The 27,005-nt window shown below is 40.5% G+C and overlaps 1 protein-coding gene across 1 annotated transcript; it reads right to left on the reverse strand.

Moving 5' to 3' along the window:
• Positions 1-6: 6 nt before the first annotated feature.
• On the reverse strand, positions 7-26,889 carry Slc39a6 (solute carrier family 39 member 6). The gene is made up of 10 exons (XM_048363665.1): positions 26,394-26,889; positions 22,971-23,780; positions 21,474-21,657; positions 19,883-20,052; positions 18,520-18,738; positions 11,146-11,251; positions 7,026-7,403; positions 5,812-5,892; positions 4,475-4,665; positions 7-2,287 (listed from the first exon to the last, which is right to left on the reverse strand). Exons 2-10 carry the CDS (start codon positions 23,769-23,771, stop codon positions 2,135-2,137), a joined length of 2,283 nt encoding a protein of 760 aa, XP_048219622.1. The 5' UTR covers positions 23,772-23,780; positions 26,394-26,889; the 3' UTR covers positions 7-2,134.
• Between the last annotated feature and the right edge of the window lie 116 nt (positions 26,890-27,005).

Genomic DNA, 27,005 nt, shown 5'->3' on the forward strand with positions numbered 1-27,005 from the left:
TTTATCCTTCATGGCTGGCATCCTACCACTTGAGCTGGGCCTCTGTATCTGTCTTTTTTCTCCCAGGTTAATTGGAAATGAGTCTGTTGGATTTGTCTGTTCTGGCTAGCTTGGAACCTCTGATCTCAGCCTCCTAAGTAGCTAAGCCTATAGGCTCCAGCACCCACCTAAATGGGTAACTTTTATTAAATGCTTTTTATTCTTTCCTTTTTCTTTTCTTCTCTCCCTTTCCCTTTTTCTCTCTCTCTTCCAGTATTGGGGCCAGAATTCAGGGTCTTGCACTGCTTGAAACTACTATTATCTCTTCTTTTAACAATAAAAGTATTTTTATTTGTGCTTTTTCTTTCCCTATCAGTCTGACTCAATATCAGCTTTTGGTTATACTCTCCAGCTGCTAGGGTCCCTTTTATCTCCATCCTACAAACGGTGTACATTTTGAGCCTGCAGCCTGGCTTCTGGTAGCTAAAAAGCCACAGAAGCTAGGAAATAGCCACTGGTACCCAGCAATAAGGTGATGGTTGTTTAAAAGAGAAAGAGAAAGAGTGCTTAAGGGGTGTGAGATTAGCGACAGTTGGGAACAAAGTGTGGATCAATTTTCTTTGGAATTCCTTTGGTGATCAAGAAGCTAGTAAACTGAATAAGGCCACCAAATGGTATGTAAATGTACTAGTACACTTAAGTTTGGTTATAATGTTAAGATACAGACATCTCAAATTTATAGAAATAGCATGCAGAATGGTGATAACAGGGCTTGTTACAGGGTGTCAGTTATTTTTACTAAGTATATAGTTTCAGTTTTGCAAAATGAAAAATTTCTGGAGATCTGTTATACAACAACACAAAGAGACTCAAAACTATTCTACATTTAAAAATGATTAAGGTGATAAAAAAGAAAGAAAATGTGACGTCTGATATTGACCTGACATGAAGAATTTATTTTGTAGGAAACCTCTAGACAATGCCACAGATAGCTCTAGTATGTCTATAGTACCATATACAAAAGGACCATTGTTTACAATGACAACACTAAAGCGCTGAAAGATAATACAGTATTTTCAGAATGGTAGTGCTTCCCCCCCCTCACCCCAGTACTAGGGTTTGAACTCAGGGCTTCATGCTTACATGGCTTGTTTGGCTTGTAGCTCTACCATTTGAGCCACATCTCTAGCCCTGGCTTTTGCTGGTTATTTTTGGAGTCTTGTGGACTTTTCTTCCTGGGCTTGCTTTGAATCACGAGCCTCCAAATCTCAGTTTTCTGAGTAACTAGGATCAAATGTGTGAACCAGGCTGGCTCACAGTGCCTGGATGTTTTAAGGTACTCACACAGATCAAAAAGTTAACACTTCGACAGTTGGTAAGCCAGATAACCAGAGCACCGGATCATATAACTTTTGGTGATTCATACCTTGGTAATAACCAAGTTTTTGGTGACATATAAAACTATGTTCATCTGGCATATACCCAACACAAATAATTCCAATTTCTTGGTCAAGTGACATATTGCTTGACTTCATTAAATATATTTAGACTTGTTTACTATACAAACAAATGTACAACTACACTACTGTATAAAAAGTGCTATACTTTATAGGAATATTAATATCTCGATGTTTATAAATGTATTTGGGCTAATTATACCTGGTTTTACTTACACCTAAAATTTACCTCTACATTATGATCAATTTTGTGAATTTTGTAAGAAAGCTACGGCTCCTCAAATTATTATGTTTCCTCTTCATTTCTTAAACTCAGTACAAGCTTTAATATTTTGGGGGAGATTTGTGCCTATTCCTTTGCCTCAAATCTAATATGGCACTGTGTTAAATTAGTTCCACAGAAAGTATTAAAGATATTTTTCCTAAAATCTACAGAATGTGTCATTCCAAATCTCTTGTTTAAATAATAACCTGGTAATACTGGTGAATATCTTAGAATTTTGAAATAGAATAACTTAAATATTAAAATGTATCGTAACTTCATCAAAATAATTGAAATGTAACAGATGGCAATATTCAATACAAAAATCACAATATCCACTAACTTTAAATGCTGCCTGTCAAAGCCTACAACTCATTTCCTTATGACTTATTCAAACTATAGACAGCAATGTTTAAGCTACTCTAGCATTTACACTCTAGAAATTTATACGAAACACAATTTTGTGTTCAAATATGGAAATAAGTAACATAATTCCAAAACCCAAAAGTATCCCAGCATTCTGTAAGAAGAAATAACCCCAACGGCTACATCCATGGTCACTAGCATCATTGTGCAGCATCTCAGGTACCTTAAAGAAAAAATATACAGCAACATTTAAGTTCCCAGAATTACACATTGTGTTTTAGAAGAATTTGCAAGATAGCACATCAGCTATATTTGTAACTATACTATAGATCAATTCCTTAAAACTGACATATAGACAACACTCTAGTCATGTTGTGCAGAATTTCCTAGTTATAGTAATTACCTATTAGACCAGTCTGCTCTACTATAAAGTGGAAATTTATAATAATTTCCTTGCTTTAGTTACTGCTTATATATTTGAACTAAATATAACATGTGATCCATATCTAGTTCAGAGGTAGTGTATTCTAAAATTATTTTATGTAGTTCACATTCATAAAATATTACTTTACTAATAAGAGTGGCTGGTATTGTAGACTTTGGTCCACATGGAATAAAACTTCTCTGTCACCGAGCACTGGTAACTCACGCCTACAATCCTAGCTATTTAGGAGGCTGAGATCTGAGGTCTATGAGACTCTTATCTCCAATTAATTACCAGAATAACCACAAGTGGTGCTGTGGTTCAAAGTGATAGAGCACTACCCTTGAGCAGAAAAGCTCAGGGACAGCACCTAGGCCCCGAGTTCAAGTCCCACAAATAACAAAACAACAACAAAAACCCCAAACCTCCTTTGTCAATGGAAATTTTTTTGTGTGTGCCAGTCCTAGGGCTTGAACCTGGGGCCTAGGTACTGTCCCTGAGTTTTTTGCTCAAGGCTAATGCTCTACCACTTGAGTCAGAGCTCTACTTCTGGCCTTTTGGTGATTAATTGGAGATAGGAGTCTCACAGACTTTCTTGACGGGGCTGGCTTTGAACTGTGATCTTCATATTTCAGCCTCCTGTATAGCTAGGATAACAGGTATGAGCCACTGGTGCCTAACTTAATTGTGTTTGTGCGCGTGCGCGTGCATGTGTGTGCACACACGATTTCTGGGGCTTGAACTCATGGCCTTGTACTCTCACTTGGTTTTTTTGCTCAAGGCTGGTACTCTATTACTTAAACCATACATCCACTTCTAATTAAGAATATTTTAAGGTGTACACAGATGCCAATAATATGTGGCTTGTGTTATTTTTATTTATTTATTTTTTTGCCAGTCCTGGGCCTTGGACTCAGGGCCTGAGCACTGTCTCTGGCCTCTTTTTGCACAAGGCTAGCACTCTACCACTTGAGCCACAGCACCACTTCTGGCCACTTTCTGTATATGTGGTGCTGGGGAATTGAACCCAGGGCCTCATGTATATGAGGCAAGCACTCTTGCCACTAGGCCATATCCCCAGCCCTTGTGTTATGTTTTTTTACGAATCTATAGACCACTCAGTGCCTCTTCATCAAGATTCTCCTCTACAAACTATATATGACAAAGAAACAGCTATGTGAATATGCTTATATACATTAGGTAGAATGCAGATGTGCATGGGATCAACAATTACAAAAATAGAGGCTTGCATTCTTAGATATCACCTCTTTTGATTTAGAATCATTTCTCAGTCTTGCTGCATTTAATCTAAAATCTTCATTTTTTTTTTTTTCCTTTTTGTGCTGGTCCTGGGGCTTGAACTGAGGGCCTGGGCACTTTTCCTGAGCTTTTTGTTCCTCAAGGCAAACACTTTAACACTTGAGTCTCAGCTCTACTTCTGGCTTTTGGATGTTTAATTGGAGATATCTCATGGATTCTACAGACTGGGCTGGTTTCAAATTGTCTTGCTCAGATCTTAGCCTAAGTAACTAGGATAACTAGGATTACAGGTATTACTGGTGCTTGGTATCTACATTAATTTAAAAAATATTTTACAGGGCTGGGGATATGGCCTAGTGGCAAGAGTGCTTGCCTCATATACATGAAGCCCTGGGTTCAATTCCCCAGCACCACATATACAGAAAACGGCCAGAAGTGGCGCTGTGGCTCAAGTGGCAGAGTGCTAGCCTTGAGCAAAAAGAAGCCAGGGACAGTGCTCAGGCCCTGAGTCTAAGCCCCAGGATTGGCAAAAAAAAAAAAAAAAAATTTACTAAAAACTTCTTCTTGTATTCTGTCAGTGTCACCCAACTTCTTAAAAACTTACTACATCAGGGAGGAGGTAACAAGTTGAACAAGAAATGTACTCACTGCCTTACGTATGAAACTGTAATCCCTCTGTACATCACTTTGACAATAAATAAGTAAATATTAAAAAAAAAAACTTACCATATCAACCAGAGCAACATACATGAATAAGCCAGCAGTAAGTGCAAATATCCACATAGAAACATTTTCAGCATAATGCCCAATGAAAATTCCTGTTGCCATTCCCAGATATGCCAGCATGGCTGACAACGCGTTATAAAGCACAGCCTGCTTAACAGTCATGCCTGCCTTCAGCAAAACAGCAAAGTCACCTTTAATAGAAAACAACAACAACAAAAGATAATAAAATACTTGAGAGTCACTCTAAAGACACATAACTAAGAGACTTCTCAGATTCAAGAAAATTGTGATTGATTTGAGGCAGGAAATTAAATAATAATAAAGACAAATTTAAAAGAGATTAAAAAAAGAAATGCCCAGACCAGAGGAAAATTAATCAGTATAAATCACTTTAACAGCTCTGTAAGCTAAAACTCTTTTAGCCAGTATCCTTGGCAATTATCTGAAAAATTAATCTATTGCAGTGTCTTCAAAGAACCAGCCACAAGGGGAAGAGGGGGTAAGAAAATGCAGAAATGATCAGCAAGTGAAAAGACAATATATGGGAACTGGATGTACATGCACTGCCCAAGTGTTAGAGCCCCAGGTGTGAGTGAAAAAGCTAAGCAGAACTGTAAGGCCCAGTTTAAGTCCAGTACCAGTGTGCACATACATGCATACATACACACAGAAATACAAAAAAAGTGTGTATCCAGGAGGAGCATAAGTAAGAAGTTGAAGCTTATGCAAGCACTGGATAGCAGATAGGAAGACTTTCAAAATGCTGAATACATGGTAAGGAATAAAAGTGAAATGGTATTAGGGAAATGGTGTCTGAGAATTTGTGGCCATGGTTAGGAAACAACAGGATGGAAAATAAAGACATGGAGTGGAATCTAAAATGAGGGAAAGTTTCAACTTCCAATGACAAAGAATATTCAAGATACAATTCCTCAATTCCCTTTTTCTTCAGCTGCAATAACATTTCTCCTTTCTAACTCCCCACTATCAACTGAAGATGATTCTTTTGTGTGCTGTTGTCTTATTCCCAGTGAGTGAATGAAGACAACCACTGATGTCACCAGTATACCAGTATGCCTCCATTAAAAGCTACTTGGTAGGGGAAAAAGAGAGGGACTTGAGTGGTTGTTTTTGCAAACTCATATAGTCAACTATGTTCATGTGGGGTCAGTCTCTAGCTAGAAACAAACTTGTACCAAGTAAGAAAACGAAATTAAAGTTAGCAAAGTACGTGAAGGCCTGAGAGTTAAGAAGCTTGCTGGAATACTCACTGGCAAAGGCCAGCAACTCTAGGACATTTCATTCACAAGGAAAACTCACTTATCTGGTTCTCTTACCTAACTCGTGAGGTAACTCATGACAGAACACAGCCACAGAAGTACTTAACCCACTTGATAAACCTTCAGTAAAAGCAGCACCTGTGTAAAAGTCAATCAGAAGAGGTAATTATTTGGTGTGTTTTAAAATCTTCATATACAAAATAAAGTAAGTAAATCAATTTTATTTTGGCTGTGAATAAATACAACCTTCCCAACCCAAGCCTTAACTTCTCCATAAGAAATATTATATTCTTCTCAGTCTAAATTGCTCAGAGAGGCATACGTATGTGAAGATTCAAGTATGCCTTAGAATGAGCACATGATCTTCCACAAACCTAAAATGTAACTTTTACTTATTCAAGAATATAAACTGATTAAGTTTGGAAGAAAAATAATCTTCTGCAATTATTCTACTCTTTTCACAGGAATTCAATATGTCAACTAGACACAATTTCAGTCATTTTTTAAAAAAACTATTCTCAAGTCTTCATTTGTTTTAGAGACAAATAGATCTTGTTGCAAAAAACTAGTGCATTATATAATCATCAACCAAGAATATTCTTTTGGATATCACTTCTTTGTCTGTTTATGTTGTACAGAAAACAGTGTAGGAGGCAGAAAGCAGACTGTCTGGGAACCAAGTCCTGGCTTTAAAAAAAAAAAAATAGCACTGCCTCTTTGGGCCAGTGTGTCATCTTTCTAGGCTCCATCTGCTCAACTTGTATTTCCTTGTATGGTTCCTTCTAGAACAAAATCACAAGTTTTTAAGTTATTCTATTAGCTCTCAATTGTGGTGTAACCATTTAATGCAAAAATTCTATAATACTCTAGACAGAGATTGGCAACTGGACGGATCAAAGTATATGAAGAATCCTTTAAGCATAACAGAAAAGATAATGGAAAAGATTTTATCTTAACAAGCACAGTTTCTATTACTGATAAGGAAATTTCAATGTACAGGGGAAAGCCTTGCACCTGTTCTATACTTTAAAGCACAATCTCCCAATCTTGCAAATGAAGTGTGACTTTGATGGTTACAATGAAGGCAAGGCACAGATCCTAGCACTCACCATATGGAACATTTATTGAGTACTTCATTGTCAAAGTAGCCCAAAACATATTTTGAAAATTTTAGAAATCACTAATATCCTTATCTGAACTTATGCTTTGGTAAACTGTATTAGGTATTTAAATGACAATTCCAAGTGAACTAGCAAGGAACAAATATATACCAATTGCAAGGCCATCACTGAAGTTGTGTAGGCCATCGCCCATTATCACCATCCAGGCTAAAGTGGCAATGCCAGCATCTTTCAACTCCTCCCGAGAGTAGCGCTGACTGTGACTGTGGGGGTGGTGGTTTTGGTGGTGGTGGTGATGGAGAATATGATGGTAATCATGATGGTGGTGAATGAGGTCATCTGACTGGCCCAGTGTATCATGGAAATGTGAATGGCATTTGTTCTTGCACCCTCTTGGTACATATTCATTGTAGACTTCTTGAGGATGAGCATGAGCTATCATGACCTCTTCTTCTTCCAAGATTGCTGGCTGCTGAGAATCGAAGTGGGAGGGCTCTTGTGAGTCTGCTCGTAAGTAGCTTTCTGGTCCTAGGAATAAACATAAGAGATATTGGGACAAAATCAGAATACACTGTCTGTGTGCGTGGACAAATTTCAAATATCCCCACTAACACTTAAAATCAATGAACAATTTTTTTTTTTTTTTTGCCAGTCCTGGGCCTTGGACTCAGGGCTTGAGCACTGTCCCTGGCTTCTTCCCGCTCAAGGCTAGCACTCTGCCACTTGAGCCACAGCACCGCTTCTGGCCGTTTTCTGTATATGTGGTGCTGGGGAATCGAACCTAGGGCCTCGTGTATCCGAGGCAGGCACTCTTGCCACTAGGCCATATCCCCAGCCCCTCAATGAACAATTTTAAAGCATGAAACATGAAAACTTGTATACTCACAGAACTAAATCTTAAACAGTTTATGAAAAATATCAATAGATTTTAGTGAATTAAAAAAAAAACAAATGATCTTACATACTAGGAATCAATTTTGAGCTGGCATGTAGTGCCTATAATCCCAGTACTCTGGAAGCTGAGGCAGGGAGATCACTTGAATTCAGGAGTTCAAGACTAGCTTGAGGGCTGGGGATATAGCCTAGTGGCAAGAGTGCCTGCCTCGGATACACGAGGCCCTAGGTTCGATTCCCCAGCACCACATATGCAGAAAACGGCCAGAAGTGGCGCTGTGGCTCAAGTGGCGGAGTGCTAGCCTTGAGCGGGAAGAAGCCAGGGACAGTGCTCAGGCCCAGAGTCCAAGGCCCAGGACTGGCCAAAAAAAAAAAAAAAAAAAAAAAGACTAGCTTGGGCAGCATAGTATTAAGACCCTATCTTACAAAAAAGAATGCATTTTAAACATTCATCTTTGGAAACTACCCTTACATTCTCCTTTAACTTCTTTTGCCTCCCTGTATTTTGAAAGATGAGTTTTTCTGATCATAAAAGAATCACATTCTTATTTTTGAAAGATGTTATGTTAGGTATTTAAAATATTTATTTTAGAAAAATACTGTGAATTGGGGGCTGGGAATATGGCTTAGTGGTAGAGTGCTTGCCTCAAATACTTGAGGCCCTGGGTTCCATTCCTCAGTACCACATATATAGAAAAAGCCAGAAAGGGCACTGTGGCTTAAGTGTAGAGTGCTAGCCTTGAGCAAAAAGAAGCCAGGGACAGTGCTCAGGCCTTGAATTCAAGCCCCAGGACCAGCAAAAACACCAAACCGAACCAAAACAACAACAAAACCAACCTGAGAATTGGAAATGAACAAATAGTCTTGTCACTTAATTTCTTTTTTAGAGGGGAAAAATTCAAGAAAAACATACTATTTTAACTAATTTCTTTATCATCATGAATAATTTATTTTGTTTGGGTAAAGAAAAACAAACTTCAATGATATTCTCTGTCTTGTACACTGTTACCAATTCTCTTAGGAGCAACTCTGAGTCTCTTGTCCAATTCTTCATTTTAAAATTTTATTTATTGTGGAACTGTAGTTTGAACTCAACTACCCCATAAGCAATTTATCTTCACTTAAGCCATATGCCCAGCTCCTTTTCCTTTAGTTATTTTTCAATTAGGATCAGAAGCTGACTCTGGAGGACAAATCTAATTACCCAGCTTTTCAAATATGGAGCCAAATTTTAAACAATCTTCAGAAGTTTACATTTACAATGTTCTGAAGGCAGTAAGGTTATAGGAAGCTACAATAATAGAGGACATATAAGAACAGGCTGAAAGTTTGTCTATAAATAGGCACTAGAAGGGTGAACCTTTAGGGGGTGATAGTGTTTTGCATCTTGATTGTGGTGGTAAAAGAATACATTTGTGAATGTATCCTTTGCTTTTCCTTGAATTTTGCTATAAAAAAGAAGTACTAGGGGCTGGGAATATGGCCTAGTGGCAAGCGTGCTTGCCTCATATACATGAAGCCCTGGGTTCGATTCCTCAGCACCACATATATTAGAAAAGGCCAGAAGTGGTGCTGTGGCTCAAGTGGCAGAGTGCTAGCCTTGAGCAAAAAGAAGCCAGGACAGTGCTCAGGCCCTGAGCTCAAGCCCCAGCCCAGGACTGGCAAAAAAAAAAAAAAAAAAAAAAAAGACAAAAGCACAACATTTAAAAATGTGATGGGGGCTAGGGATAGATATGGCCTAGTGGCAAGAGTGCTTGCCTTGTATACATGAAGCCCTGGGTTCGATTCCCCAGCACCACATATATAGAAAAGGCCACAGGTGGCCCTGTAGCTCAAGTGGCAGAGTGCTAGCCTTGAGCAAAAAGAAGCCAGGGACAGTTCTCAGGCCCCGAGTCCAAGGCCCAGGACTGGCAAAAAAAAAGAAAAAAAAAGAAAAGAAAAAAAATGTGATGATTACTATCTTTAGAAAAATGAGTAGAAAACAGAAATACAAATTACTTTCATAGTCAGTCATGGTAACTCATGGGAGTTCATAGTAGCTATGACTCCAGCTATTTGTGGAGGCCCAGATTGGGTGGACTGTGATTTGAGATTGACCTGAGTAAAAAGTTCATGAGACTTCCACCTCAACTGAGGAAAAGCTAGGTGTGGTGTTCCAGTTAAGCAGGACATGAAAAGAAGATTGTGGTCCAAGCCAGCTCAGGCAAAAAGTGAGAATCTATTAGGAAATAAGAAAAACCAAACAAAAGGGGTGGTGGAGTGGCTCAAGTGGTAGTTGGCCTGGCAAGTACAAGACCTTGAATACAAACCCCAGTACTTTAACAACAACAAAAAGAAAGAACATCTCTTTATGAACTAAAATAAAACACACTTGAAACTCACATGTCTGTATGCAATAGTAGTACTCTCCACTTCCCAAAGACTCAGGACTTATCAAGACTTCCTTGGAACCCAGTCAGAAGTTACATATCATTCCCTATGTGCACACATGTCCTCATCTCAGTCACATAATGGGAGGGATGTTAGCAATGTCTCTAGGTTCACACCAAGTTTCTCTGAATACTGTCACTTGAAAACATTTCTAGGAATGCTAGAGTGTTCCAAAGAAGAGTCTTGGGTTGGGGAATGGGCCCTCATTCTTGAGTACTTTCTTTATGCAACCCAGTTATGATTATCTCAGGGTCAAATGTCAATGTTCATGTTGCAAAATATCACTTGGCATCCATACTTGAGCCCTCCAGCAGTCATTTCTCTGCAGAAATGTCTCATGATTTGCAATGACCAAAAGGGAAGGAGGAAGTTTTACATACTGACCTACATTCTTTGGATATAGCAGCACATTTCTACATGACTTTAATGGCCAATAATAAACAAGATTTCTGCTAGTTGCATACTACCCAAGACATCCTAGGGAGAATACTCTCCCCAGAGCCATGTGGATGTACCTACATCCTGCTTACAAACATGCAGGATCCACTATGTCTGTACCTTATCCCAGAGGCGTCCTCACTTCCAACTCCCCTGCACCTCCATGGCAGGGTCTATAGAGCCTTTTCTACCATACATACACCATGCTCATTTCCTATACACAAATGACCTCATGGGTGCCAAGTCCTTGGGTAAGATACAGTCAGAGTGAGCATATCCTCAGAGACTTGAATCTTGCTCCTCACATGGTTCCCAGCAGGTACTGTGTATCCACTAGGTTTGGTGTCAGAGACATATGGGAGTTCTTCATCTAATTTTCAGTAAGTATGAGACATTTTTAAGAAACAAAACAAAAGGACATGGTTCTGTCTCTTCCAAATGCTCCAAGCTACTACAAATACTAGACCAATACCTCCTTCCAGCCCTCAGAATCACTCAGGATACTCACGATCATCAGTGTCTACTTTTTCCTCATTTGTTGAGAGTTGAGATTCATATTTAGACAACTGCTTCTTTATCTCTACATCATCATCACTTTCAGGTTTTTTCTGGTTCTAAAATAGAAAGGGAAGTGAAATAGTTGATGTGTTCAAGTGGACAGCTTTAAACAAATAGTAAATAAAAGACATAGACCCAAGGGGCTGGGAATATGGCATAGTGGCAAGAGTGCTCGCCTCGTATCCATGAAGCCCTAGGTTCGATTCCTCGGCACCACATATACAGAAAAGGCCAGAAGTGACACTGTAGCTCAAGTTGGCAGAGTGCTAGCCTTGAGCAAAGAGAAGCCAGGGATAGTGCTCAGGCCCTGAGATCAAGCCCCAAGACTGGCAAACAAAACAAAACAAAAAAAAGACATAGACCCAGTACCTATACACAATGGAATACTACATAGCAATTAGAAATAATAAAATATTGGTATTTGCAGGGAAATGGTCAGAACTTGAACAAATAATCGATCGAGACAAGCCTAGAACACAGAGAACAAAGGGGCATGGTCTCCTTGATATATGACTGTTAGGGTGGGGAGGACGAACAGTAGAGAACAGGTCTGCGAAACAAAAAACTTGTTTCTACAGGTTCGGGTCAGCGACCTTACATTATGTATCTAAAACCAAACAACTACTAAACATGAAAAGGACTAAACTAGACCTCTCAGTGGATCACAATAGCTCAACAGCTATGTATATATGATCATATAAGACAAGGATAAGCAAACTATTGTTGACGTTATATTTAAAGTTCTAGGCGAATTTCCTTTGGCGCATGCCACGTGGCTACTGTATATGATTTTGATATACTGGGTATTGTGTATATGCCTACCTGATCTAGGGAAGGGAAAGAAAAATGAAGGTGTAAGATATCACAAGAAATGTACTCACTGCTCTATTACGTAACTGTACCCCTTTTGCACAACACTTTGTCAACAAAATTTAATTAATAAAAAAAAAAAGACATAGACCCAGACCTCTGTTGGAAGAAAGGCAGGATTTATACTTAACTGCACAATACCTATTAGGCATGATACCTGTAGGCCAGGGAGGTAAAGAATGCTTGAGATATGTAGGAAATCACCTTCATCTTCCTGAAAGCTCCCTACATTATTTACTCCAAGTGTAGTATTTTGTAAGAAACTTGTCAGAAATGTACACTCAGGCCACACATACCAGATACATCGGAATGTGAATTTTAATTAGTTCCCTGAGTGATTCAACTACACATTAAAATTAGGGCCTCACAAATTCTTAAGCACATGCTATATGACTGAGCTATTCCAGCCAGCAGGAACTTGTACTTGCTAGGCAGGTACTCTTCTACTTGAGCTATACCCCCAGTTTAAGATATTTTTTCAGGTAGAATCTTGTTGGCCTATGGCAGGCCTGGACTGTGATCTTTCTACCTGCAGCCTCCCACATACCACCATACCATGGTAGGGGTGGGGTGGGGGTGGGTCTTATCTTACCTTTTGCATGGACTGGCCTAAAATCATAGTCCTCCTATTCTCCACCTCCTGGGTAGTTGGGTTATAGGTATGAACCACTGTGACTTGTTTTTTTGTTTTTTTTTGCTAGTCCTGGGGCTTGAATTCGGGGCCTTGGCACTGTCCCTGAGCCTCTTTGTGCTTAAAGCTAGTGCTCTATTACTTGAGCCACAGCACCACTTCTTGTTTTCTGAGTAGTTTACTGGAGGTAAGACTGTCACAGTTTTCTGCCTGAGCTGGCTTCGAATTGTGATCCTCAGTTCTCAACCTCCTGAATAGCTGGATTACAGGCATGAGTCACTGGCACTCAGCCTGTGCCCGATCTTATAGACAAATCTATTTCCTCCAAGTACAGTGCCTTAATCAGAGAAAATACATACTTCTGAACATAAATGAATTAGGGTAAAAAGTTTTCTTTTCTCTTCCTTCTCCTTCCCCCACTTCTTACTTCTTCTCTCTCCTATCCTTGCTTTTCCTTCCCCCTCTTTCCTTCTGCTGGGAATCATACCCAAGGCCTTGTGCATGCTTAATGCTTCACTACTGAGCTACAACCCTTTATAATAACAGCCCTATTTTCTTTTTAATCAACAAGTATTAACGGAACATGTTTTTGGCATGAATTATGAATAACCTAAGTATTACCTACTACTGCTTGACTTTTCAATGGGCAATGACTTATGGCTTAAATAACTCTTTTTGTAAGTATCACAGGTCTCTAATATCCTCCATGCTGGCAGTATAATGTAAAAAAGAGAAATTCAGTCTTATCAGCCCTTGTTCTCAGAAAGGTTGTACATCAATAATGATTATATAACTCTTTGCATGCAATCTTCAATATATTTCACAAAAGAAAAAACTCAGTGTGCTATTAAGAGTGTATATTAACAAGGCCTAATGTTTCAGGACAGGATCTAGGAAAAATGTGTGACAGCTATATCAAGACTTAAAGGTAAATAGCAGTTTGGTGGGGAAGGGTAAAGGAAATACTATCCTTGGTGTAAAGTGGAGGGAGGACCTAAAGCAGGAAGAGGCTTGAGCAAGAAGGGCCTCAAGCAGCAAGGAGTCTGAAGCAAGAAAGGCCCCCAGCAGTAAGGGCTCTGAAGCAAGAAGGGCTTTGAGTAACAAAGGGCTTGAGCAAGAAGGGACCTGAGCTTCAATGACCTCAGCAGCAAGGGGCCCGAAGCAAGGGCTCTGAAGCAAGAAGGGCCTCCAGAAGCAAGGAGTCTGAAGCAAGAAAGTCCTGCAGCAGTAAGGGGTCTGAAGCAAGAAGGGTCTTGAGTAGCAAGGGGCCTGAGGAAGAAAGGACTTGAGCTTCAAGCAGCATGAGGCTTGAAGCAAGGGCTCTGAAACAGGAAGGGCCCAGCACTAACGTAGAACTAAAAGAAATACAAGGTGGCCTCATAGACTCCTCTATAAAAGGTGGCTAGAGATGAGGCTGGGGTAGTAATTAAGGAGTCCAGATAATGCAGAACATGTTAGAAGTAGTGGAATATGTCCACTGAAGAATGTTAAGTAGGCAGATACATACAACTTCATCTTTTTGCTTAAATAGTGGAAATGAAATAGGGAAGGAAGAAATCAAAGTGGATAGGCCAGTTAGGAGGCAAGTGCTAAATAAGGTAGGAGAAAACCAAGCCTAGTCTAGAATGCTAGGAAGAAAAGTGGAGGGAAATGGGGATCATTGGCTTAATTAAGAAAAAGTGTAGCTAGAGATGGGGAAGAGGGAATGCCATAAATAACTCTCTAGTTTCCAGCTCACTTGCACTGGTAAAAAGTCAACTGTTCTCAGGGTGTAACTTCATGTCCAGCATGAGATATAAAAATAATCAGAATACAGAGATTTCTACTGAAAATCTCCCAGAGTGAAGTTTAAAATTTTTAAGGAAAAAATGTTAAGTCAAAAGCTTTGTGATGGAGTTGGGGATATGGCCTAGTGGCAAGAGTGCTTGCCTCATATTCATGAAGCCCTGGGTTCAATTCCTCAGCACCCCATGTATAGAAAATGGCCAGAAGTGGCGCTGTGGTTCAAGTGGCAGAGAGCTAGCCTTGAGTGAAAAAGAAGGCCCAGGACTGGCAAAAAAAAAAAACAACAACCCAAAACAAACAAAAAACCCCATACTGATCCAAGAGCTTTGTGATGGGCCCAAAGCACTCTGAACTCTCACAAACAAAATAATAACTTTTCCTCCCTTTTTTTGTATGTCCTGGTACTGGGGTCAGTCAGAGAACTGTCCCTTAACTTAGCTTTTTGGCTCAAGGGTAGATCTGTACCACTTGAGCCACAGCTTAACTTTCTGCTTTTTGGTGGTCAACTGAAGATAACAGTCTCACAAACTTCCCTACCTGGGCAGGCTTCAAATTGTGATCCTCAGATTTCAGATTTGAGCTACCAGTGCCTGGCTTTTTTTTTTCTTCCCCCACTTTCCTTTCCTTGAGAGAACCAAATGTGTTGGAAAACTATTAAGGAAATAACACTGAGGTTTGGATGCCCTTGATAAAAAGTAAACTCAACATTTTCTACAAAAGGAATAAAATATGTAATGTTTGAAAAACTCCTGAAAGTAGGGTTGGGGGAAACTGATTAAAAGGGTGATATTTATCAAGATGCATTGTACTTATAAACTGACATGTTGAATAGCAACCCCTTTTACAACTAAAGATAATTTTAAAAATCCAGAAGAAAAGATGGAAGACTAAAAAGTATTCTTACCTCATGGTCTCTTTTTCTTACACATTCAATCAGTATTTATCAATAATCTCTTATATATGAGACATTCCTTGTGGAACTGTAGAGCAGTAAATATGACACAGGGTTCTGACTCTTAAGAGCTTACATTTTAGTAGCTACTACTATTTTGGAGCACAGATGATTGAACTTTTTTTTTTTTCCAGTTGTGGGGCTTGAACTCTGGACCTGGACACTGTCCCTGAGCTCTTCAGTTCAAGGCCAGCGCTCTACAACTTGAGCCATAGTGCCACTTCTGGTTTTCTGGTGGTTAATTGGAGATGAGTCTCACGGACTTTCCTGCCCATGCTGGCTTTGAACCACAATCCTCAGACCTCAGTCTCTTAAGTAGCTAGGATTACAGGTGTGAGCCAACCTTGCCTGGCAGGATTAAATTTCTTTGAGTGTTACATAAAATATAAATGATACATAGGAATATAGGGAGCATATAGTTTTGCCTTTTAATTTCTTTACTAGTGGCTCATGCCTGTAATCCTAGCTAGTACAAAGACGGAGATCTGAGGACCACGGTTTGAAGCCATTTTAGGCAGGGAAGTCCGTGGAACTCTCATTTCCAATTAGCAACCAAAATTAAAAACTAGAAATTGAACTATAGCTCAAGTGGTAGAGTCCTAGCTGTGAGTTAAAAACAGATATACTGGCACAATACAAATTTCACAGCTGTTTAATAACTAGAGTTAGAAAATATCTGCTCCATATTGTTATAATGATGGTAAGTTTTAGACAGTCTTGTCAAAAAGGTCAGGCTGGACTCATATTATGGATGCCCAAGTTGGCCTTAAACAATTCCAGACATGTAGCATCATACCCAGCTTGCAACGGAGACTTTAGTGAATATAACATACATAAAGGCAAATATTCATAAGACAGACACTCTCCTACTCATACCACACATTTGTTTCCCACAGTGCGTCCATGCTAAGAATCAACTGTGTTTAGTTTTCAGACCGCTTCATGCCAGTTATACTTGTTATTATAATTGCATAGTTTAATTACATGTTGCTCAAACTCTGAAATGAGGATGAGAATGGTTACTTCTTTTTTGTGCTCTAGGGAAGTGCTCTAGCATTTGAGTCACAGCTCTATTTCCAAATTTTTGATGACTAACTGGAGATAAGGGTTTCATGGACTTTTCTGCCCAGCTTGGCTTCAAACTACAATCTTCAGATCTGACCACCGGAGTAGCCAGGGTTACAGGCGTGAGCCACCAGTACCTGGGATAAGAACAATTATTTAAATAGCAAAGTTGAATGGCAAATTAATAATAATTTTAAAATATTATCAAATTGGGTAAAACTGTATAAAAATTTGAAAATTAACAAAATCTAGAGTTTTCTACTCAGAACAACTCTACAAATGTGTAATGTCTTGCCTATTTTAGAAAACCCAAATTGCAAACTGTAGGTGAAGCATAGCTTGGCTACAAAAATAATTTTTAAAATGATATAAAATTCTCTTAATAAAACATTCAGTCAGGTGCTGGTGGCTCACATCTGTAATCCTAGCTACTCAGGAGGCAGAGATCTGAGGATCATGGTTCCAAGCCAGCCCAAGAAGAAAAGTCCCCATGAGACTCGTACCTCCAATTAACCACTCAAAAACTGGAAGTGGAGCTGTGGCCCAAGTCTTGAGCACAAAGAGGGTCAGAGACAGAGCCCAGAGTTCAAGCCCCATGACTGACCAAAAAACAAAAACAAAAACAAAACCCTCTGAACAACCTCAAATAAGCATGAATGTACAGATGTATTAAGTTGAAATAAAATGTTCTAGGTGTATATTCACCATTATAAGAGTCTATTTCAACAATCTTTTCACTAATTTACCATATTACTTCAGATCACAAGAGATATCTTCCAAGACTCAAAGATTTTTTTTTTTGTTTTGTTTCTTTCTTTTTTTTTGCCAGTCCTGGGGCTTGGACTCAGGGCCTGAGCACTGTCCCTGGCTTCTTTTTGCTCAAGGCTAGCACTCGGCGACTTGAGCCACAGCGCCACTTTTGGCTTTTTCTATATATGTGGTGCTGAGGAATCAAACCCAAGGCTTCATGTATATGAGATAAGGACTTTACCACTAGGCCATATTCCCAGCCCCTCAAAGATATTTTTACTTTTTCACCAAAAAATAAAAAGCGTACTGTCTTCATACTTCTATATAGCCCAATTTGCAAAGGGAAAGCCTGTAAGTTGCATACCCTTTGAAACACAATGTAACATTCAGGCACTATGTAATTAATGTTAATCATATTATTTAATCATAAATAACAATAGATATTAGTATCCTCAATGTTTTACTTATGCCTTGTGTTTGGTTACAGGTTTATATAGACATCCTTGACTATTATAAGTCTTCCATGAGTTACAAGAAATAGGGAAGATAATTCCAGGGTTACCAAGCTATAGAATTGTTCTACATGAATGTTTCTGGGACCACAAAGTATTGTGAAAGTACAGAACCCCTGTCCACTAAAGATCATATATCCTATGCAGGACGATTCTGAGTTCAGAGCTAGCTTAGGCAAAGTCAAGACCCTATTTTTATCTCAAAACAAATACAAAAAAGGAGGACCAGGAATGGTGATGGCCAATGCGTGTAATCCCAGCTACCTGAGACCTAAGTGGGAAGACTGCTGTCTGAGGTTGGCTCTCACAAAAACGTAAGACCCTATCCAAAACTCAATAATTAAAAAAAAAACCTCGGGGCTGGGAGTATGGCCTAGTGGCAAGAGTGCTTGCCTCCTATACATGAAGCCCTGGGTTCGATTCCCCAGCACCACATATATAGAAAACGGCCAGAAGTGGTGCTGAGGCTCAAGTGGCAGAGTGCTAGCCTTGAGCAAAAAGAAGCCAGGGACAGTGCTCAGGCCCTGAGTCCAAGTTCGGGACTGGCAAACAACAACAACAACAAAAAACAATTGGGATGATGGAGGATCAGTGGTAGAGTGTTTCTTAACAAGAACAAGGCCCTAAGTTTAAACTCTAGCATTACAAAATAAAGAAATGAAAAGTTCATCCTAGATAAGCTTTCCTAAAAACCCACTGAGGAGTGCTATCCTAAATAAATGTTTGATGCACGTAAGTACTCAGTACTTTTTTTCTTACCTTTTTCTTCTTATCCTTAAATTGCTTGATCAGGGTGAGCACATGTTCAACAAGAAACATGAAATACAAGCCTCCTAGAGCTGTGAGACCTTTCCATGTGGAATCAAAATAGGTGCTTTCTTCTATGTTTTGAGAAGAGAGATGACTGAAAAGTGGACCTCTTTTCATTTCCATTGCTGGCTCTTCATGACTATGACTGTGGTGGTGACTTGCGTGAGACTAAAAAAATGGTATATAATTTATAAATTCATTAGTTTCACATGTCAGAAGATTTGACCAACATAGTAGGGTCCATTTTGAAATCATTCAGAATTAGGCAATTAATGGGATACTTCAAAACTGAAGAGACATTATTTAAAGTATGAAGGGCAGTTAGTTCAGTGTGAGCTATAGGTTACAGCACCTAGTCAAATGAGTTTATTTTGGGTAAAGACAGATGCATTGCTTGGTAAGGTTCATAATATTTATAGGTAGAGAATATTCTCAAAGTATGACTAGTTACCATAGCCACAATTAACAAAGAGCTGCTATATAAACAGATATATAGTGTATACAGCTAATGTTTTCACATGAAAGGTTCAGATCAATGCCATCAGATCAGCAGCCTAGGAGTCCTAGTCTGTGTACAGTGATGTGTCTGGCAGGTCCCTGAGATCCAGCTGCCTGCAGCTGAGTGCAGTATTAACTATCACTACTTCATGTGAGGAAAATGGGAGTGGAACACTCTAAGATCTCTGGCATATACTCTAGGCATTTATGTGAATGTTACTTCACACAGTAGGTGTTCACAAATATCTGTCATCTAGTCCTCAGGGAGACTGTCACTGAAAAAATGTTCATTTCTGAATAGAACTTGTGTTTTAAAAATAATCTCTTTTTCTCACTTACCTGAAGATCTAAAAGAGAAATTAAAAAAAAAAATCAGAACCAAAATTCCTACCAGAGTCAAAGCAAATATTTAATGGAAAAAATCACTTTACCCAATTTATGCTATTTAAGAATTCACTCAATTCATAAAGTATTAACCTCCAAATATACATATAAATTAAACTTTGAAGGAACTTCCAAATTTCTTGAGTATGTAAAGGGTCATTTATTTTATTCTTTGACAACTATTCAAATGTAAGCAAATAATACCACTGTAGTTGTCTGTCACAGTACTGTCTAAGCAGAAGCTAACTCTTTTTTTAAATTAAGGGTTCAAAAGTTAAATTAATCTGTATCTGGTAGCTTCCCTTCAAAAGAAATGAATCTAAACATCTAACCTTTGATCGTGACGATACAAAGAATTCTTGTACAAACTAATTTACATATATATTCAGTACTGAATAGTAGGACTAGTTGAACAAATTACCATACTTACATGTGGAAGAAGGTGTAATAAAGCATCACCACTCAAAGTCCCAACTGCCAATGCCACAAGAAAACTTAGGAGAAATTTGAAAAACACTCGGTTCATAAGAGGCACCAATATAACCCCCAGCAGAGACAGGAAACTGATGATGGAAATGGCGATAAAGCCACCAACCCAAGCTGTTAAAAACAAAGCAAAAGAAAATCACACAACTGACAACTTTGAAAGAGGGACTTCTAGAGTAGCGAAAAGCAACATGCAAGAGGAAAGAAGCTAAAAGGAAACAAACTCGATGCAAATAGGGCTATGCAATAGCACACTGACCACCAATCCTGATACTGGCTCAAATGAGTAACTTTACTGGTTAATTAAGAATACTTCAGGCATGGAATGTAAGCTTTGAAAAATAAATTCTTTAAAAAGGGGAAAAAAGAGGAAAAGCAAAATTGTCAAGGATGAACTCTAAGGGGTTGGGGATATGGCCTAGTGGCAAGAGTGCCTGCCTTATATACATGAGGCCCTGGGTTCGATTCCCCAGCACCACATATACAGAAAATGGCCAGAAGTGGCGCTGTGGCTCAAGTGGCAGAGTGCTATCCTTGAGCAAAAAGAAGCCAGGGACAGTGCTCAGGCCCTGAGTTCAAGCCCCAGGACTGGCCAAAAAAAAAGAAAGGATGAACTCTAGGTCACTTGGAACCTAAGCTGCTGAATGTAATAATAGCTACCAGGGAGGCAAGAGGCAGAAGGATTTCAAATTTGAGGCCAGCCTGGGAAAAGGTAGCAGTGAGACCTTGTCATTCTACCTCCCCACCCCCCAAAAAAAAACAAAAGAAGAAAAAGGTGGGAGAGCGGCTTAGTGGACATAATTCAATTGGTAGAGCACTTGCCTAGGAAGTGAGGCTTTGGGATCAATCTCCAGTACCAGGAGGTTGGGAGAAGCAGCTAGGAATTCAGTAATTTCCCCAGCAACAATAGAAGTAGACTCCTAAGTAACAGAGTAAACTCTGATTCCCAAACAGTCTGACATGAAATAAAAAAATCATCATTTGGAATGATTTTGAGTCCTTCAGTAGGATGACTACAGATATGTTCTATTTTGGTTCATCTAGGTTTTTTTGGCTAGTCCTGTGGCTTGAACTCAGCCCCTGGGCACTGTCCCTGAGTATTTTTTGCTCAAGGCTAGTGCTCTACCACTTGAGCCAGAGTGCCACTTCCAGCCTTTTCTGTTTGTTTATGTGATACTGAGGAATTGAACCCAAGGCTTCATACATGCTAGGCAAGCACTCTACCACTAAGCCACATTCCCAGCTCCTTGTCTGTTTTTTCAGACAGAGTCTCACTATATATCCCTGGCTCAGCTTGATCTTATGATCCTCCTACTTCAGCTTCCCCAGTGCTGGGATTAGAGGTGTGAACCACCACACCTGGTTTATTTCATTTCTGAAAGGATAATAAAACAGTTGCTTTCTTCATATTCATGAAAGAGAACAAGTAAAATGATAATTATGCACAAATAATGACTAGATCAATGCAAAAACGAGAAACACAACATAAATATAATCTATTAGAAATCACTCATATATAAAAAATGCAATTCTACCTATCTGTAATGAATAGGTCTTTGGAGGAATTTCAGCCTTCTTTTCACTTGTTGTATGAATCAGACAAGATCTAGTATCAATTTGATTGATGATAGCTGGGCAGAGGTAGTTAAACTCTGTTGCATTCAATGGAACCTGGATGGCCATGCCATGAGACATAAGCAGCTTTGATGCGTTGAAACACTTGAAACAAAGAAATGAAATAATCAAAAGGCATTCCCATGAGAGAAATTTTAAAAAATGTAGTTGGATAACACAACACCTTTTCCTTATTAAAGCAACTTATTTGTTTAAGTTAATCCAAGTTAAAATCAACTTCTGTTTTCAGTGCTTTGGAAGTTACCTCTAGCTACAATGTCACAATGGGGGTTGGCCACCAAACTCTTGCCTACTTGGGAGAAACAATTACATCACTAGTCACTTAGAAGTCTCAAGTGGAACAAGCTTGGGGATAAATGTGGATTCATAAGCCTGTTAACTCGTTGTATAAACCTATTAAGGAAATGAGCTTTAATTTCGAAATGGGATTCATTAGATATTGAGAAATCTGTTTTAGTTCTAACTCCATAGTACTTGGTCTGAACATGCCCATGACATGTTGTTCTTCCAGAAAAGACCCTACATGCAAAAACGGAGCTTAGTTCTGCCTGCATATATAGCAAAATAACACTCTACAATGAGAGGATATTAAATTATGCAGATTATTTTGCAGAGGGCAACGCTGATGAATACAAACAAGCCTGTCTCAGCAGGCAGATATTTTCAACAGTTTAATTGGATGACAAGCTTAGTTTGAAGAAAAATCCCCTTTGCAATTTAACCATCTCATTCTGCCAAGGGAAGAAACAAAACAAAACAAAACAAACCCTGGCTATAAAGATAATTTCACTTTCCCACAACTCTTGGTCAAAATAACTTGAAACAAACTTTAGTAAAAGTTGCTGTTGCTACGACCATTGGTAAGATCATTCCAAACATTGACGCAGTAATAATATACTGGTTTGAACGAAGTACTTAAATTTGCTTATTAAAATACTCCAGCTGCTTTTGTCCTGGCATCTCTCAGCCAAGGTGCATTATGTGGAGTCTAGAAGTCTGTTACAGAAAAGCTGTGTGAACGCAGAACCTCCTTGCACAGACTTCTCATGGGTCCAGTACGACATTCTTAGTAGCTGCTCCATTTTCAGTTATTACACAAATCAGTGATTCTTCTTTCAAGGAGGCAGCACTGCTCTGCTTGGTCTTCATCAGCTCCTTTAACCAATTTTTCCTAAAAAACCTGTGTGGTCAATCCTCTACCTTCTATGGATTATGGAGCTGTAACTAAAACAGATTTCTCCATATCTAATGACCTTCATTATCTGTAATATTCATCTTTAAAGACTTCTCCAAATACAACTTTGATATCGTCTTATGCTTTACTTTCCTTACAACTAAACAGAGTGACAATGACAAGACAAGGAACTTTGTTAAAATAATGCACACATATATCTTACCTCTTGGGTATTCTCATTTACGTTTCTGGAATACAAAAAGCTCTTTCTGGGTTCACTCACAGACTCATTTGTTTTCCTATTAGCAAGCCGGCCTATTCGTCTTTTCTCTATGATACTGGGTGGGGTGGAACTGTTTGCATCTTTGTGAAATTTTCCAGGTTTTGGAGTCTCTACTATCTCTAGAAAGTGTGTTCCTTCAGAAACAGTGTTGTACACAGCTGAGGTCACTTCACTAGCACTGACAACTTCCTTGACATTCCTTCTACCACCAGTGTGTTCTGGACGGTGAGAGCCTTTCCCTTGTCTGTTTCTAGGATCTTTGCCTGAACTGTCAGAGTCATGGTCTGGGCAAAGGGCTTTCCGATTATTTTTGCCAGAAGCTGCATGATTCCGATGGGAGTGATGGTCGTGGTCAGAGTGCTCATGGTCAGAGTGATGGTCGTGGTCAGAGTGATCATGGTCAGAATGATGTTCATGATCTGAATGATGGTCATGGTCAGAGTGATGATCGTGGTCATGGTGTATATGGACCTTTTTAATCTTATCTATGCCTATATTCTGAAGTAACTTTCTGAACCCTTCAACTGATAAGGAATCGTTCTCTCCATAGCGGTAGAAAAGCTGTTGTAGATGATGTCGCTGTGTAGTAATTGCCAATTCAACATTAATGCCAGGTTCCCAATTTGAATTAGTTTTCTCTGTGGTCTGAGAGAAAGCAGCTACTGATTCCAGTTCATGAAGGGGATTTGTGACCGAAAGAGCAAAGGTCAGAATCAAGATTACAGATAAATTCCTCGCCATTGCACCTTCCTGGAAAATAAAAAAAAAATAATGACTTCACTTCTATGTTTGTTTGTTTTTTTTTTTTTCCAGTCCTGGGGCTTGAACTCAGGGCCTGAGCACTGTCCCTGGCTTCTTTTTGCTCAAGGATAGCACTCTACCACTTGAGTCATAGCACGCTACTTCCGGCTTTTTCTATATATGTGGTGCTGAGGAATCGAACCCAGGGCTTCATTTATACGAGGCGAGCACTTTACTACTAGGCCTTATTCCCAGCCCATGACTTCACTTCTAAAACAACTTCAATTAAGAAACCTTATGCTGAAAACTGTCAAATGATGTCAAATGAAATAATCAATGTTTACAGAGTAGCATTTGGTGTGAGCTGTGTGGCTGTAGGTGTTAAAGTTTTGTAGAACAGGAATAGAGGGGTCTGTATGTCATTGCTAAAGCACAGGAAGCAGTAGAGCATTCAGAGACTAATCAGCAGTGTAAAAGCACCAGTAATTTAGGGACAGGGGAGATGCACCATGGTCACAGACATACTGGCAAATTTTTTAGAACAATGATTCAAAAACAAGTGAAACCTAACACCTCTGCCATCACATCACATCACAAAGGATCCTTTAACACCAAAAATAAATACAACAAAAAAGTAAACTTGGGCCTGGGGTTGGTGGTTCACACCTGTAATCCTAGCTACTCAGGAGGCTGAGATCTGAGGATCACAGTTCAAAGGCATCCAGGGCGCTGGGAATGTGGCTTAGTAGTTGGGTCCTTACTCCTCAGCACCACATAAACAGAAAAGGCAGGAAGTGGTGCTGTGGCTCAGGAGGTAGAGTGCTAGCCTTGAGCAAAAGGAAGCCAGGGACAGTGCTCAGGCCCTGAGTCCAAGCTCCAAGGACTGGCAAAAAAAAAGGTGGGGGGGGGGCGCTGGGAATATAGCCTAGTGGTAGAGTGCTTGCCTAGTATACATGAAGCCCTGGGTTCAATTCCTCAGCACCACATATATAGGAAAAGCCAGAAGGGGTGCTGTGGCTCAAGTGGCGGTGTGCTAGCCTTGAGCAAAAAAAAGCCAGGGACAGTGCTCAGGCCCTGAGTCCCAAGCCCCAGCACTGGCCAAAAAAAAAAAAGTGTGTGTGTGTGTGTGTGCTGAGAATATGGCTTAGTGGTAGAGTGCTTGCCTAGCATGCATGAAAGCCTGGGTTCAATTCCTCAGTACCACATAAACAGAAAAAGCCAGAAGTGGCACTGTGGCTGAAATGGTAGAGTGCCAGCCTTGAGCAAAAAGAAGCTCAGGGACAGTGCCCAGTCCCTGACTTTAAGCCCCAGGGCTGGCAAAAAAAAAAAAAAAAAGTAAACTTTAGATAATTAACCTGGGAAGTCACATTTAAGTTTCTTATAGGATATAATTTCCTTATATACATCTAACCATTTTTTGTGAGTTAATATTCAAATAAGACTCAAATGTACAAATAAGACCCCCCCACATTCAACAATGAATTAGAACTGTTTTCATATCAGTATACAGATTTCCCCATTTTGAGTGATTGTGTCGGTTTTTTAAGTATAGTACATTAAACTTCCTATAGAATGCACTATCCTGCTCTTCAGTTGTTATGAACCAATGAAAACTATCAAACTATATATATTCATTCACACAATAGGTTTGGAGAGCAAGGCCTATGCCCCCAACGAGGAGTTGGGAATCAAGTTGAGGCCTGAAAGAACAGCAGCGTTCAGCTAAGGCAGGGAAAAGTATAGTCAGAGAAACCAGTATAGGGATAGCTCAGCACCCAGAAGATGTCCAACACTTAAGCCAGATGGAGGTCAAACTCACATCTCTGGTAAAAGACTCACAGGTCTGCTTTGGACTAAATAATAAACTCTACTACTTTCAAGGTGGTTCTTCCTTAAGCCAGGCACTCTCACATTCACGATCTCGTGTGCAAAGTCTGTAATACCTATTTTGCAGGCTGAATGAGGAAAATACACGAAGGAATGTACATTCAGAAAGTGCTCGTTAAATTTCTACATTGCCTAAGAGCTGATTAACATCTTGGGAATGGAGGCACATATATAACTAGACTCCTTAAAGTACATTCAGGCCTCAAGTTTCGAGAATTCACTTAACAAGAAAAAGAGAACTATTAAGAAGCCATTCTCGGGAGGAGAGGTGAGGAGCAGGATGAGGACAGGCGGAGGAGGCTGTTCCCAGCCGTCTTCCAGGGAGGATGCTGAGCTCTGGGGCTGACCGGTCCCGCCGATCTCCCCGCTTCAAGTCGCCGTGTGTTGCAGGAGAAAAGAAAGCGAAGGGAAATGGGCCTTGCAGAGAGGGCACGTGGGATGAAAACCCAGCGGACGACACAAAGATTTCTTTTAAACACTTGTATTCTTTTAGCTCGTCCGTAACTCTAGAGTACGAGATAACAGATTAGAAAGCCCTCCCTCGAATCCTCCTCCCCGCTCCGCCAGCCAGCCCATCTGCTCACCCCAAGCTGGGGAGACCAGCACTCCAGAGCGAGTGGGCACCCCTGGGGGGCTCCTCCCAGCATCATCCCTCTGCCTGGCCCCAGGTTGTGCTGACCCCAGGCCTGCCGGGTTCCCTTCCCGCCTCCCCTCTCCCGGACTCGGTGGACTCACCCCTCCGCGGCCCGGCCGTCCCGCGGCCCGGCCCCACGCTTAGGTTCGGTTCCTCGAAGGTGGTCGGCTGGGCGTCTTTGCCGAGAAGGGTTTACAGGGAGCGGAGGAGCGGCGGTCTCATCGGCTCGGCCGCGCCTCGGTCCGGGGTCACCCCCGCGCAGCCACCGGAACGCCCTGCCTCGAGCGCCGCTGCCTCCCCGGATCAGGACAATCGGTAATTACCGCCGCGCGCACCGCGCCGCCAGGACCGCCGCCCCTCGCGGCCGGCACCCCGGCGCAGGCGCAGGGCGGCTCGGGAGCCGGGTCTGTCCTGAGCGATCCGCTTTTCCGCGTGTTCGCAGACGCCCCAGGCTCGCAGAGGCCGGAGAGGAGGGGGCGCGGCCCCTGGGGCCTGGTAGTAGTAGTAGTAGTAGGGGTCCCCCCTCTTCTCAGAGGCCTGAAAACAGCTGGTCAGGCTCTCTTAGGAAAGCGCGCCTGACTTTGTGAGCCGGGGCGCACCCGTTCCGCACCTTAAGTAGCGCCCGGAGTGGCTTGGCCACGCCCAACAGCAAGCCGAGGTGTGGCCCTCGGAGGAGAGTGAGAAGCCGCCCGCGGACTCCAGGGCCTAGCGGC

Source organism: Perognathus longimembris, chromosome 15 (assembly GCF_023159225.1).
Source record: "Perognathus longimembris pacificus isolate PPM17 chromosome 15, ASM2315922v1, whole genome shotgun sequence".
Lineage (NCBI taxonomy): Eukaryota > Metazoa > Chordata > Mammalia > Rodentia > Heteromyidae > Perognathus > Perognathus longimembris.

Bases quoted from the DNA above. Each gene is read 5' to 3' on its own strand.
- Slc39a6 (XM_048363665.1), bottom strand. From the start codon at position 23,771: ATGGCGAGGAATTTATCTGTAATCTTGATTCTGACCTTTGCTCTTTCG. The intron at 21,658-22,970 runs GTAAGATATATG...CTTTGTTTCAAG, and splicing joins TAAATGAGAATACCCAAGAG to TGTTTCAACGCATCAAAGCT. The intron at 18,739-19,882 runs GTAAGTATGGTA...CCATTTTTTTAG, and splicing joins TATTACACCTTCTTCCACAT to TCTCACGCAAGTCACCACCA.